This window comes from Mauremys reevesii, linkage group 4 (genome assembly GCF_016161935.1).
Source record: "Mauremys reevesii isolate NIE-2019 linkage group 4, ASM1616193v1, whole genome shotgun sequence".
NCBI lineage: Eukaryota > Metazoa > Chordata > Testudines > Geoemydidae > Mauremys > Mauremys reevesii.
In genome coordinates, this window is record NC_052626.1 from 133,933,397 (window position 1) to 133,946,483 (window position 13,087).

At 42.0% G+C, this 13,087-nt stretch overlaps 1 protein-coding gene across 8 annotated transcripts in view; it reads left to right on the top strand.

The window, feature by feature from the left end:
* Positions 1-13,087, top strand: part of SRGAP2 (SLIT-ROBO Rho GTPase activating protein 2) — a 218,487-nt gene that overhangs the window by 120,711 nt on the left and 84,689 nt on the right. For all 8 annotated transcript variants that reach the window (XM_039534418.1, XM_039534420.1, XM_039534421.1 and 5 more), the window contains one exon: positions 11,518-11,580. In XM_039534418.1, the coding sequence (XP_039390352.1) occupies positions 11,518-11,580 (63 nt within the window). The remainder of the gene's footprint in view (positions 1-11,517; positions 11,581-13,087) is intronic.

The following is a 13,087-nucleotide window of genomic DNA, read 5'->3' on the forward strand; positions in this document are numbered from 1 at the left end:
CCCTACTTATTTTTCTTAGAAGAAACTGCATTGATGGAAATTTGTATGTGTTGGCATTATCAAAGTTAGCAGTACATCTCCACTCCTGGGCAAGAGATGAAAATGGTTTTTCTAAACAGTGATCACTGACGTGCTGTTCATGTTCATGTTCCAAGTAAAATATAACGACATGGTCAGAGTCCATTGCCTTGAGTGAAGCACTGCAGCGCTCAAGGCTATAGTTAAAATATTTGTGTTAGCTCTGTTTCAGGCTGCAAATGCAATTCCTGTCTGTGGCATGGGCAGTGAATGTGCTGCAGTCGGCCCTTTTCAGAGTGTGCAAAATGAGTCTATTACTGTGACATTTTCTTTTGCTTTCCCTGTATTCATATTTGAAGCCTGTGTTGTTCCTTATTATAGCAATATGCCTCTCTTTATCTAGCCTTTCGTACATCCGCTTGGATTCAGGTCAGCTAGAGACTGGCTGACAGCATCTCTTAGCCTCCAGGTCAGTCATCCAGCTGCGATGCCTCTAGTCAGCCACGTCAAGAGAGATTTCTCATAGCAATTTGAGAGGGGACATCAAGGAGAGTAGGTAGGCCAAAGCTATCATATGCTGCAAGGAGATTGCATAAGCAGGATTACAGGACTTCACAGGCTGCTGGTGGGGCTTGCCACCCTCTGAAACCCTTTTCGCATCTCACTCAGTTGATAGGTGACTCTGTGTAACTGGCTTCACAATAAGAGCAAGTGCTCTCAGCCATGAAATTGTTTGATTTATAGGGGGCTGGGAATCTAAAGCCTGAGACTTGATAGCCCACTGCTGAAGACAGCAAAAAAGGAGCAAATAGGAGCTATTTGGAAACCAAATTTATGATCTAAAGAGTGTAAGTGGCAATGTTATGATATGGCATTGCTGCAACCTATTATGGTTGTGAATGGCTTTTTCACAGCCCAGTGTTTTTGCCAAGTAGGATAAATTCCTCCTTGCTAACATAAGTCAAATGAAGACTGTATCAATCACTAGTGCAGCAGGTGGGGAGACCCCTATGTAGGTAAAGAATGAACTATTGCACGAATGATGCAATTATATTGGACCACTGTGAAGTTATATAATAGAATCATAGAAAGTCATAGAATATCAGGGTTGGAAGGGACCTCAGGAGATCTGGTCCAACCCCCTGCTCAAAGCAGAACTAATCCCCAGACAGAATTTTACCCCAGTTCCCTAAATGGCCCCCTCAAGGATTGAACTCACAACCCTGGGTTTAGCAGGCCAATGCTCAAACCACTGAGCTCTATCCCGCCCCAAATATAATATTTTTACACACACACACACCCCACCCACTAGCTTGGTTATCCCCATCATGTGGGGCATATATTTCATCAAGTAGCTTGATGTCCTAGATTTTTTTTTGTCTCTAAACCAGGGAGAATATTAATGCAACAGCAGGAAAAAACGTTGTATCTTGTTATACAGGGCCTTGTGATAATAAGTAAACAGACTGTACATAAAAATGGTGAAGAATGGAGTTACATAAAACATGCACAGGCATAGTCTATAGATCACATGCATGCAGCATTTCCTAAGAATAGACCTGTCAGAAACACAGAACCCTAAACGACAAGTAACAAAATAGCCTAGGCTCTAACTTGACCAGTATAATGTGTTACAGGCAATGAGTAAAGCTTTCAAAAGTGCCTAGTCACCTAAGGCACTTCTGAAAAACTTTACCCAGCATGCCATGTCTGCATTAGACTTTTTAAATAGTGTTAGCTAACATTCCACCCTCACATCTTAGTCTAGACAAGGTCTTGAGAATCCAAGATAAAAAAATTATTAGACTTCTAGAGCTTTAATAACTAAGGCTATGTTTATGCCACGGAGGTCATGGATGCCATGGAATCCGTGACTTCTAGAGACCTCCATAACATTCTCTGTTTCAGCCCCTGGGTCTGTGGGACTCTGGAGCTGGCAGCGAGTGGGACCCGGGCAGGGTTCCGGTGACAGACTCCTGAGGGGCCCTCCTCAAGGTTCTAGTGACGGGCAGCCTCGCACAGGGGGAGGGGGGACACCTTGGGTGAGCGGCTGGCGGGTGTCCTGTTTCTCTTTGGGGAAATGTGGTCTCCCTGCAGCTTCTAGCTGCCGCGGGCGAAGTGGGAACCCCACAGCTCCCACCCATCACAGTGGTGGGGGAAATCATGGAGCTGCAGCAGCAGCAAATGTCACACACAGGTCACGGATTCTGTGAATTTTTGTTTATTGCCCCTGACCTGTCTGTGACTTTTACTTAAAAATAGCCATGACAAAATCTTAGCCTTAATGATAACTGAAAAGAGATCACCAAGCTGTTTTTGGTTTCGTTTTTTCACTCTCCATTTTTAAGTATTTTGCTTAAGTTGAAGTGCTTGGTTTCTGCAGTTTTTTTAATACTACCCTCGTCTATTTTTCACTTTAATGAGGAGAAGGATGGTCTTGTAATTAAGGAACAGGTTTTAGAGACCACAGACTTAGGTTCTAGTCTCAGCTCTGCCACTGGCTGCTGTGATTTCAGGCGGTGGAGTAGAATCATCTGTCTTAGTGTTTTATGTCCACCTATCACTGTATTACCTGAGTATCTTCCACATAAACCCTTAGCAGTATGGACTTCATAGGATGGTTATTTTGAATCCAAGAAACTGTCTTGCTGTCAGATTGTAACCATGTTGAAAAAGTATGTTACATTCAGGGCATAAAATGTTGACAGCATTCTTTAACTCTTATTTACCACCACCCGAAATATTTGGAAGGTCTGGTTGTAATGTTCAGTGGAATGCAGAACAGCCAAGTAAGCCTGCCGTAGATCCCCCAAAATGTCTTGATTAGATTCAATGGGGGCTGGGAGATGGAACAAAGAGAGCCCTGAAGCTGGTGCAGCATTCTGAGAATGAATGTTCTAGTTAAGTGTGGCAGTGACCTACAGGTTGCCCATGGTTCAGACACAGCCCCTTGTAACAAAAGGTAGGGGTGGGTGTGTGTGTGTGTGTGCGTGCACGCACTTGTGGCAGCTCTCTGGGCTTACTTGTCCTGGGCTGAAAAGGATGTTTGAGATGGGCAGCTTGAAAGGAAAATGCCGATGTTGCGAGTCAAGAATGCTGATGAGTCGCTCTTCTAATTTTGCTGAGTTTTTTTTTCCTGGTGGGTGCTGGTCATCATTTCCCTAGTACAAAGAGTGTGGGGGTGGCTTTTTTGTGCCCAGTCCCTTTTTCCTTCACATCCTCTCAGCAATGCATATCTTTGCAGCAATACAGCTGAACCTATTGTGCTTGGCACCCCTTCTTCCCACTTCCCCAGCCCCCAAGTGTTCGGTGTACTTTTCATATAATGCCCTTTTCCAGGAAGAATGTAAATGCAATTTGCTGAACTAGATGACCTCCCAGGTCAAGAAGACGGAAGGAACTCATTGTTTCTTGAATGTTGAAAAACACAGAATCTACCTGAAATGTCACTAAGCTAATTAGAGGGTGACGCATGCGCTCTTGTTGGAGCTATTATTACAATTGGGCCTAAATAACCTAATGAGTTTTTAATTTCTGATTAAATTTTAGGTAAGGCTTCCTGTAAGATTAGTTACAACTTCAGGCTTTTAAAACTGCAAACATGGATTTAACTTGAAACCTTTCCTTACCATCCCCATCTCAGACACTATAGTCATAAATATATTTGACCCCTGCACATCTGACTATCTCTTTTCTTTTGAGGTGTGAGTATGGATTTTCAGCTTGATGGCTCTGATCACAAGGCTGCTGCACAACGGGATATCATATTAGAAATTCTCTTATGCTTTGCTTTCTACTGCAGGCATTGCTTTGTCCTTGGCTAATTTGATATTAAATTCCTTCTTCTTTCAGCTGTCTTGCTTTTTTTCCATCATGAAAGTAAATGTTCATTGATCAGAAATGGCAACAGCATCACCTCATAACCTGTGAATTCAAACACCCAAGGCTGAAGGCATGTCTCTGTTTCCTGGTATGGGCTCAATACTGGGGTAACTGGGAGAAATTATATGGCTAGTGTTAGACAGGAGGATCAGACTAGATGATTTTATGGTCTCTTCTGGCCTTCAGATCTGTGAATTGTATTCTTGACTGTGTCCATTTTGGGCCACCAAGACACAGCCCAGGTGCATTATTGTTGGGCTCCTGGCATGACTTCACTGTTGTTCAGGTAAACCATTTCCTCTGTTGGTTACAAGAGATTTGTTTCTGCCCACTCTGCTAATATTCAGCATCACAGATACATTCTCTCCACAATGAGCTCTGCTTAAATCTGTGCACAGGTATATTCCCTGCTCTTTGCACCATATACAAGTACTGTACATGCATACACAGCCTCTCATCCCAAAGGCTCCCAAGACACTATTAAAATTAACAATCAATTCACCCACCACTGAGAGGGAGCCAGCTCTGGGAAGGCAAATGGCAGCTGTTTAATAATACATAGGAAGTGAAGACCTAGCCAACTGGAAATGCACTCTGCCTCCCTAAACTTTCCCTCTAATTACCAGGTTGCAAGTTGGACAACTGCCTCTATTCCTCTGAAAAGTGCCATGGGATCTTTGAATAACCACAAGTGGTCAGAACTAAGTCTCATCTGGAAGAAGGCACCTCCAATAGTACAGCACTCACTAACATTATGCTGGAGCATTTCTTCAGTACTGGGAAGGAAGAGCACCTTCTATTGAATTGCCAATACCATGTTCTGTAACACCTGGCCCTCTTTTGCAGGGAGGGAAAGGAAGGGGACGGGGGATCTCATCACTAGGTTTCTGCCTGCCTACAGGTGATGCCTGAAGATATCAACAACTGGAGAGACTGAACTTTCACCGATCCTTTTATCCATATCCCTGCATCACGTTCAGGAGGTGCCTTGAATTAGCGAAGCATCTCGGCTGGCATCATCAGTCTGTCTGTGTGGTGAGGTTTGGATCAGTGGTCTCTGATCTAGAAGAACTTTCAGTTGCTAGACCCTAGAATGCCAGTAATGTTCTCTCTGCTTCAGGTCCCTCATCTTTTAAAGTCATTCACTCAGCGATTTTTTGCCATTGCCTGAGGCATTTCCTTTCGTCCTTGCCTTGCTGTGACTGCTCTACTTCCTGTAATACATTTTTTTCCCCCTCTCCGCTTCACTAGTACAGCCAGCTTCTAGGTCAACTCTTTCAAGTCCCCTTCCCATAGCCTTATGCAGTGGAAATTGTACTGAGAGTAGCATTACATTAGCATTGCCACATTCTACAGCCCTTGAAATGATTCTTGTTTTCACAACACTGATTTTTCTTATCTTCATTTCCATGTAACTTGTTCCAATCCAGTAAGTGTGCCGTTTATTCCTTCAGAGCTCATTCGCGGGGCTAGAATTTTGTTTGCTCTTTTGCAGTGATTCTCAAACTTTTGTACTGGTGACCCTTTTCACAAAGCAAGCCTCTGAGCGTGACCCCCATTATAAATTAAGAACACATTTTTATGTATCTAACACCATTATAAACGCTGGAAGCAAAGTGGGGTTTGGGGTGGAGGCTGACAGCTCGCGACCCCCTATGTAATTACCTCACGACCCCCTGAGGGGTCCTGACCCCCAGTTTGAAAACCCCTGTTCTTCTGTTCCTTCTACCCTCTTCTCCTTCACCCTGAACGTGCATCCCCTGATCCGCCGTGCTTGAGAGCCAGAGCTCCAGCCTGATCTGCAAGATCCACACTGCTAATTTTAGCACGCTAGCTTGAACCCTGCTAGTGCAAGTCTGCCTGCCTGACCTGGGATGCTTGCTTCGCCTTGGTGGCTTCTACCTCTTCTTAATTAGTTGCTGCTTCAACAATTTGTCCAATGAATGAGCCATTTTCTTCAATAAATAAACAAACAATAAGAGAGGAATTGGATGAAAGGAAGATGGCTGGGCAAGTTAAGGCAATTTAACCAACACACTGGTAAAAAAGCTCTTCCAGTGTGAAATGATCAGTGTTTAGGGCACTTAAAACAGAACCAGCCATTTGGTTTCATTAATCATCCTTAAGATTAAAAAGAAGGCAGTCATAAAATCCTTATGAGCATATAGCTGCAGAGATGGCAGCATCTCCAGCTTTCCTTGGCTCCTAGTGATTTTGAAGGAATGTCGGGAATATTATTGCACAATGCCTTGGGGACTGCAAATCATTGATCCTTCTTTTTTCTTCTTCTTTCAATTACAAGTCTAGCAGTCAAAAAGCAGAATACTTGTCCTTTGTCATGGCTCTAGCTTGGTTTATTTTCTTAGCAGTCCATCTGGCCACCCAAGGATGGGGCTGGGGTGGTGAGACTGGAACACATGAAAATTCAAACCATCTGAACTCAGGTTTCAGATGGCTCTGCTTATTTTGGTTTAAGAATATTTTTATTAGGGTCACAAGTAAATAATGTAAATTATTTTCATGTAAGTACATTATATGCCAAGACACGGATTAGGTCACAGGGGTCATAGTGAGAACATTTAAAAGTTTACATATGTCAAAATGAAGGAATGGAACAAAATAATAAATAGTTAGATTTAAGCAACAGGAGAAGTTTGATGCAGTAGATGGCCTCTAAACCTGCTTCTTTTTCAGAAAAAGTCTTCCTCTAGGACTTTCATATGGTATTAATCACTATAGTATCTATAGCAAAAGACTCTGTCCAAGTACTTTGTCATTTTTTAATACCTAAAACTTTCCTAAACTTGGCACATAATCTGTGTGTGATCTAAGTGACCAAGTATTTGTCCAGTTTCAGAAACCCTGTATGCTCCTTGCAGTGTTAAAATAGGAGACACAGCAGAATGGTTTACAGTTAGACAACATGTTCTCCTTCCTCTTCCCTTGTAAATCAGTATCTGTCCTAGTAATTTGGGCTATATGTTTTGGCTAGGAATTCGAGGTCCAGGCAAGTGTATACCCCCTTATTTTTTGGGGGGTGGTGGTTAAAAATAAGGTAGTGTGCGTAAACTTTGGAGTTTTTCACTATAACAATGTTGAACTTGTGTGAGCTGCTTTACTCTTGTGGATATCAAACTTTTTTGTTGAATCTTGTGGAGCATGTAGGGTCAGTCAGACCAATAATGGAGTTCCACAGACCCACACCTGTTACAGCTTGAGTTGAATAGCTCCCATGCAAGGAACATGAGAAGTCCACTCAGGAAGCTATTGGAGCTTCTACATTCAAGGTGCAGAATAAGGGAATTAGTAAATCTAAAACCCCTGCTTCTAATCCCCAAGATTGTGAATGTAGCAACTGGGTAGGAGTCTTATTGAGTGGAGGACTGGGATGGAGGGAAGAGGTCCAGTTCACATCAGAACATTCACCAGCAAGGAAGTGTGAGGTCAGTGCTCAGTGTGTTTTTGTTTATAGCTCTAACATTTTACTACCCTATTTTAAAGGTGATGAGGTGGGAGAGAACTGTCTTAATTCTCCTTAACAAATGTAGTGATGCATTTCCAAACCTCCATAACTTAATTTGTTTAGCATTTTCATAAGAAAGACACTCTGTATTTTAATGTCCTATAAAAGATATATTATAATGTTGTGTAGAAGCAGTTATAAATGAGGTCCCTGCTCAGGAGAACTTAGTCTAAAGTGATGTTTTAAAAATAGTTTAAAGTCCTCCTTGAACATGGCCTTTGTGTAAAAATGCAAGTAAAGCCATGAGTGTCTTTCCTCCCTGTCCTCTAACTTAAATATGGCCAAACAGGTTGCTCCATTAACTTGTGGGGGGAAATGTGAAAATTGCTCCTAGGCTTCCAAATTTTGTATGCCAAACTGCAGCTGAAATATAAACCCCTAGAATATTGGATTCCTTATTTAAAAGGCTGGCACAATCTTATCTGTAGAGACATGAATGCTGCTGCTTTAAAACCTAGTGAATGGGGGAAAAAAATTCTGGATGAAATTACCTCTTGCCACATGTTTGAAATAGATTGAATCACCTGTTAATTGATTCTGCTTTTATTTTAATTATTAGCTGCATGTACCATGGGCATGGCTGGCTTTTGAAAGAGTGGTGGTGATGGTGGGGAGATACAGGCATTTCCCTCCTACTCCATTTACTCCCGCCCACACAAAATATGATCTGGATGTGCTTCATTTTAAAACCCTTGGAAGTGAAAGGGTTCAGTGTGGCTTAGCTCCCTTACTGTGTCTCTGAATGATCACAGCTATTACATTACAGACGGAAGAATTAAAGTGTTAAGGATTAGGCTGGGAGTGCTAAAACTGCATTTCAGAGATGGCTGCTGCTTTTAATACTGATATATATGTTAGAGGAGCACCGCTCTGCAAGAACGCTGGCCCCCAGGAGACCACCGCAGCAGCCTGAAAGGATGCGTGGCCTAAAGGGACAACTACTACTGATGATCCTTTGCAGGTTAAAATCCTGCTGGAAAATATTTTTTATTTGTCTGGGTTATAAGTACCAGAGCTACTGTTAAGCTATGAATCTAGGCCTCTTTCAGGCAACAATTAGAATGATAATGTTAAAAATTAAAATAAAAAGACTTTGCCCACAGCAAATGATTTTCTTCCCTTCAGTGTCCTGAGCTGTTTAGAATGATGACTCATTCTTTTCCATGAAGTTTAAAGAAAAGAGAGATTTTGTCTGATAACGTACAAAGGCAGCTCTGTTTATTCTTTGCCTTTACTCCTCCCCCTTCTTTGGAATGCAGTTCATAGGATTTCTGGGAATCAATTCCTTTATCAGAGGGGTATTACTAGGTTTTATATGGGAAATTGTCCTCTTGTCCTCTGGTTAGGTTTTCAGTGGAGGAAATTTCCCCCTTGATTTATAAGCTTCCTTATAATGTGATCTGTGGGGAGTAAAGACAGTGAACTACTTTTTCTTTTTCTTTTAAAGGACAGCATATAAGGGCACTCTGGATTAGAAAGTCACAGTTCCAGTACCTTTTTGGAAAGCATGATGGTATTGGATGCCTGTTACAAGGCTATGATTAACTGCCTCTGTGTCAGGATCACTTTGAGTTTCCGAAGGCCCCTTGTCTTTTAAACAGCATAGAATTTCACATTGGTTATCAAACAGTCATGTGCTCCATAGGGAGCTGGACTTAAAGCAGTAAGTCAAAATCACTTCAGCAGCCTGTTCAAATAAACAGGGATAATAGATGAGACATTTCTTCTTGGAGTCGTCAGCAGCGAGAAAGGAAACATCTGCCTGAGCTTAATTGTAATTTTATTGACTTCATTTTTTCAAGTACCATGGGCTGAGTTATGTAAATTGTATGCTTGTGCAAATATTACAGCCAGTTGTATAACAGAGCTTTCTCTTGTTCTCTCATGCTCTTGCTATAGAAAAAGTTGCTCAGGCTATCAGAGAACCAGTGAGCGGAGGGAAGAGGAAGATACGATTTTCAGTAGATGCATGAGACAGGAATGGTGTATGGGTGGGGTGTACATGCATAAACACACAGAATCCAGAAAATTGTAAGCAGTCTGACTTACAATTTGTTGACTGTGCTTTTTGGTATATCTAAAATCCTCAGTTGCTCATTTAAGCTTTTCAGATTGCAGAGGGAATAAATTGCCACTTCTTGACCACCTGTTTTAGGCTCAGATCTTGTTTGTATTGAAGTTGAAGGGAAAGCTTCCTTGAACTCAAAGGGAGCAGAATCAGTGTGTTAACATGTGCACAAATATCTAATGCAAGAAGACTTAATGTGCACAGATATCCTCTTTTAGTGATGTGGATAAAGTAGGTGGTTCATTTGACAGCGTTAAATACAGACTAGTCTACAGACTGCCTGAATGCAAGGTTTTGAAGTGTACAGGTCTTCCCACACTAATGTGCAGAATTACTATCTTATGTAGCCACCTTTTGAAAACTTGACATTTGCCACTCTATAATGATCGCAATAGCACAGGCTACTTTTGGTAGCCATGTAGCCTGCCCTGTTACCTTTGATTCTGATATAATCGCAACACTATCTTGAAAAACCCAGATAGCCAAACACGAAGCATCTGATTGCTGCCTTTGCTGTAGCAATGGGTGAAGAATAAGCTTTGATCCATCTTACCTAGGAGAGTTGTGAATGTTGACAATGCTGAGGTGCTCATGCTCTGTTCCCGTATTCCAGTGTTTAGCTACAGCCAAGAGTTTGACAGTGCAGCACTCTTATATGGCAGCTTCATCCAATCACAAGCCAGGAATGTCTGCCTGATGTCACCTGCCAAGGAACTAAAATAAAGATATAAATTTTTTTTTTTTAAAAATGATACTTGGCTGCTGGCTACTTGGAACCTTACCCAACCTTGACAACTAATCATGCCTCTGTGCAGCTCCCATTTATTTTTCGTGAGTTGTATTGTCTAGGCTATAACTGTGCTGCTCACTAGTACCAAGTGCCCCTAGCTAGGGAGTGATATGTATTGTAGTGCTTGCAGTTTAAAAATAGCCAATGGTGTTGTCTGCAGGAGTAAATCCCATGTCTGGCTTTGTAATTTGAGGGGGAAATTGGGGGAGTTAACTGCAGAGTTCATAGAGTGGGTGGGGTTTCCTTTTTTATATCTTGGCAGTACCATTGCATTCAAAAATAAGTGTCTAAGCTAGTGGGTTTTGTACACTCTTCCGCAAGCAGTGCCTGCGAGCTGTGGCCGGTCAAAACAACCACTTTCCTGGGTCTGGTTTTATTCACAAAAGGCATGTAGACTGAAACACACAAATAAGCACTTCTCCCCAACTGGGGTTCATCTCCAGGAATGCTCATCCCCCACCCAGGATCCTCCCTTTCCAGAGAGCCATTTCCACCTTCTGTCCAGGTGCAGGTACCCATTGTCTCAATGAGTCAGCCAGCAAGTTAAAATGAGATTTAGCTCCTTGCTGTGTCTCACCAGCCTGTAATACTTGTCGAATCCCCTTTGAGCTCCCTCATTTAGTATATAATTGACATTCTCAGTATTGGCACCAACTACAGATGCTGCACTTTGACCTATGGAACTTTAAGGATAGCAAGGATGAGAATAGGGCACTGAAGTTAAGTGTGTGTGTGTGTGAGAGCAATGGCTACCATACAGGACTCTGAACTTCAGGTACAGCTATTGGCTGCTGCTTTCCCAGCGTATAGAGATGGGTTTTGTTAAGGAGTTAACACACTTGGTCTTTAACTGTACGTGAGTCTTTATGGAGACTTAGGGGGTACACGTGCTATTGTTCACTCCTCTGGCAGTCGCCTAAGCGCTCATTGAGACCACACAATGTAAGCGTTCCCAGTCTCTCCGAGTGGGGCTTCTCTTTGTGCTACCTGAGAGAGCCATTGAAAAAGTGTTCAACTAAACCATCCCTCCTTTCTGTTTTGTCATTTGCCTGGCTGTATGTGTAACATTTCATGGTATTAAAGCTGTTTGTGTAATTTGACCACAACTGTCTCTGAACTGAGCAGTTAAATGGTGCCTAATTGGGTCTAGATTATTAGCAGTGCATATGGCATGTTCATATCCTCCAACTATCCCCATTTTCCCTAATGGATCTCTGGTTCTCTTTTTTGTTGTAGAGTAAAGAAGTCGGATTGCAGCTCCAGGAAGACTTGATGAAGGTCCTGAATGAGCTATACACGGTAAATCAGACTTCCTTCGTGAGTTCTTTTCATGCATAAGGAAACAAGTGTTTGAGTTTTGCCTGCCTTCCTGCTGCTACAGCTGTTGCAGCAGAGACTAAGCCCTAGGGCTGACGCATGTCTACGATCTAAGTGATTTGAGGCAGCGTGTGTTCACCAGTCTATACTGTACCATTAATTTTATTTTCACTCCATCTTTATCCTCAGGCTCTATCTCTGTCTGATCTGTTGTTGCCAAAGAATGTTCCACAGGAATTATGGAAAGTATCATGTTTTGGAATACGTTTTTGGTTGTGTACATGTTACAGTACTGTGGTTGTGAGCTTTTAATTTCTACAGCAAACAAACCCAACACAATTGGCCCCATTTTCTCCAAATTGGGATGTAGTGCCTAATGTGACAGATCAGACTTTACCACACACTGTACCTTTTCCCCCTACTTGAGGATTTATTGTAGATTTTCATATTTGGTTTGTTTTCTAGATCCTGATTTCGGCAAGGTTTGTCTGCCGTGGGTTGGGGAGGAAGGGGATTTGAATGTCTGAATATGCCTATTATTAATATTAAACTCAGCGTTTGGTTCAGACAAAGCTCTGTACAGGACCCCCTCTCTAGGGATGAAACTATCTGAGACAGCTGAGATGCAGCCTTTTTTCCTGAAGGCTAAACAGTCTGTTGTAAATGTTGTGTTTCTGTTTGAGATATCTGGAATGAGGTGTCTCCATGAACAAGATTTTTATGCACTTCTTTTTAACAAAACCTCTTCCACAAATACAATAAAAATGCATGAGAAAAATTTATCATTGTAAAATAGTATCTCAAATGTGCAGGTAATCTCTAAATGCAAGTGTAGGTCATCTAACTACTCTAGTGCAAAGCATAGTAACCTTGACAGTAAGTGATGTCTGACTTCCTTCATCTCAGAAAAAAACTAGATAATTCTCAGTACCTTAAGCCGTGTTTTACCCTATTAATTTTAAAGAGCACACATTTTGTGTGCTACACGTAGGGAACCCAGGAGAATAAGGATCCTAATTTTGGGTGTACCATATATTTATATAGCACTGATCCAATTCTTTGGCTGCTGCATAAGAAATTAAAAGCGGTATAACTCGTAATTCAAAAGGCCATAAACAGACATCCCCTTCCTCACCATGGCATTTTCTCACAGCTGCTTAACATACCTTTCTTCTGTAATTATATTTATTATAAATACATTTCCCATCCCAGCATACTCCAGTGATGTCCTCAAATCTGCACTTTGGTTGACAAAAGGTGGAGGAGAAGATTTGCAATGACATGGACACTGTACCACTAATCCATTCCTCTTTACCAGGAAGTAGTTGTCCACTTCACAACATGCAGCCTTTGATATGTTTCTCGGCATCAGTTTAGGAGAGGTCTATGACTGGTGCAACAGGGAGGCTGAGGTTTTGAAATGACATGTTCTTTTTCGAGTGGTTGTTCATGTCCATTCCAAGCAGGTGTGTGCACGCTGCGTGCACGC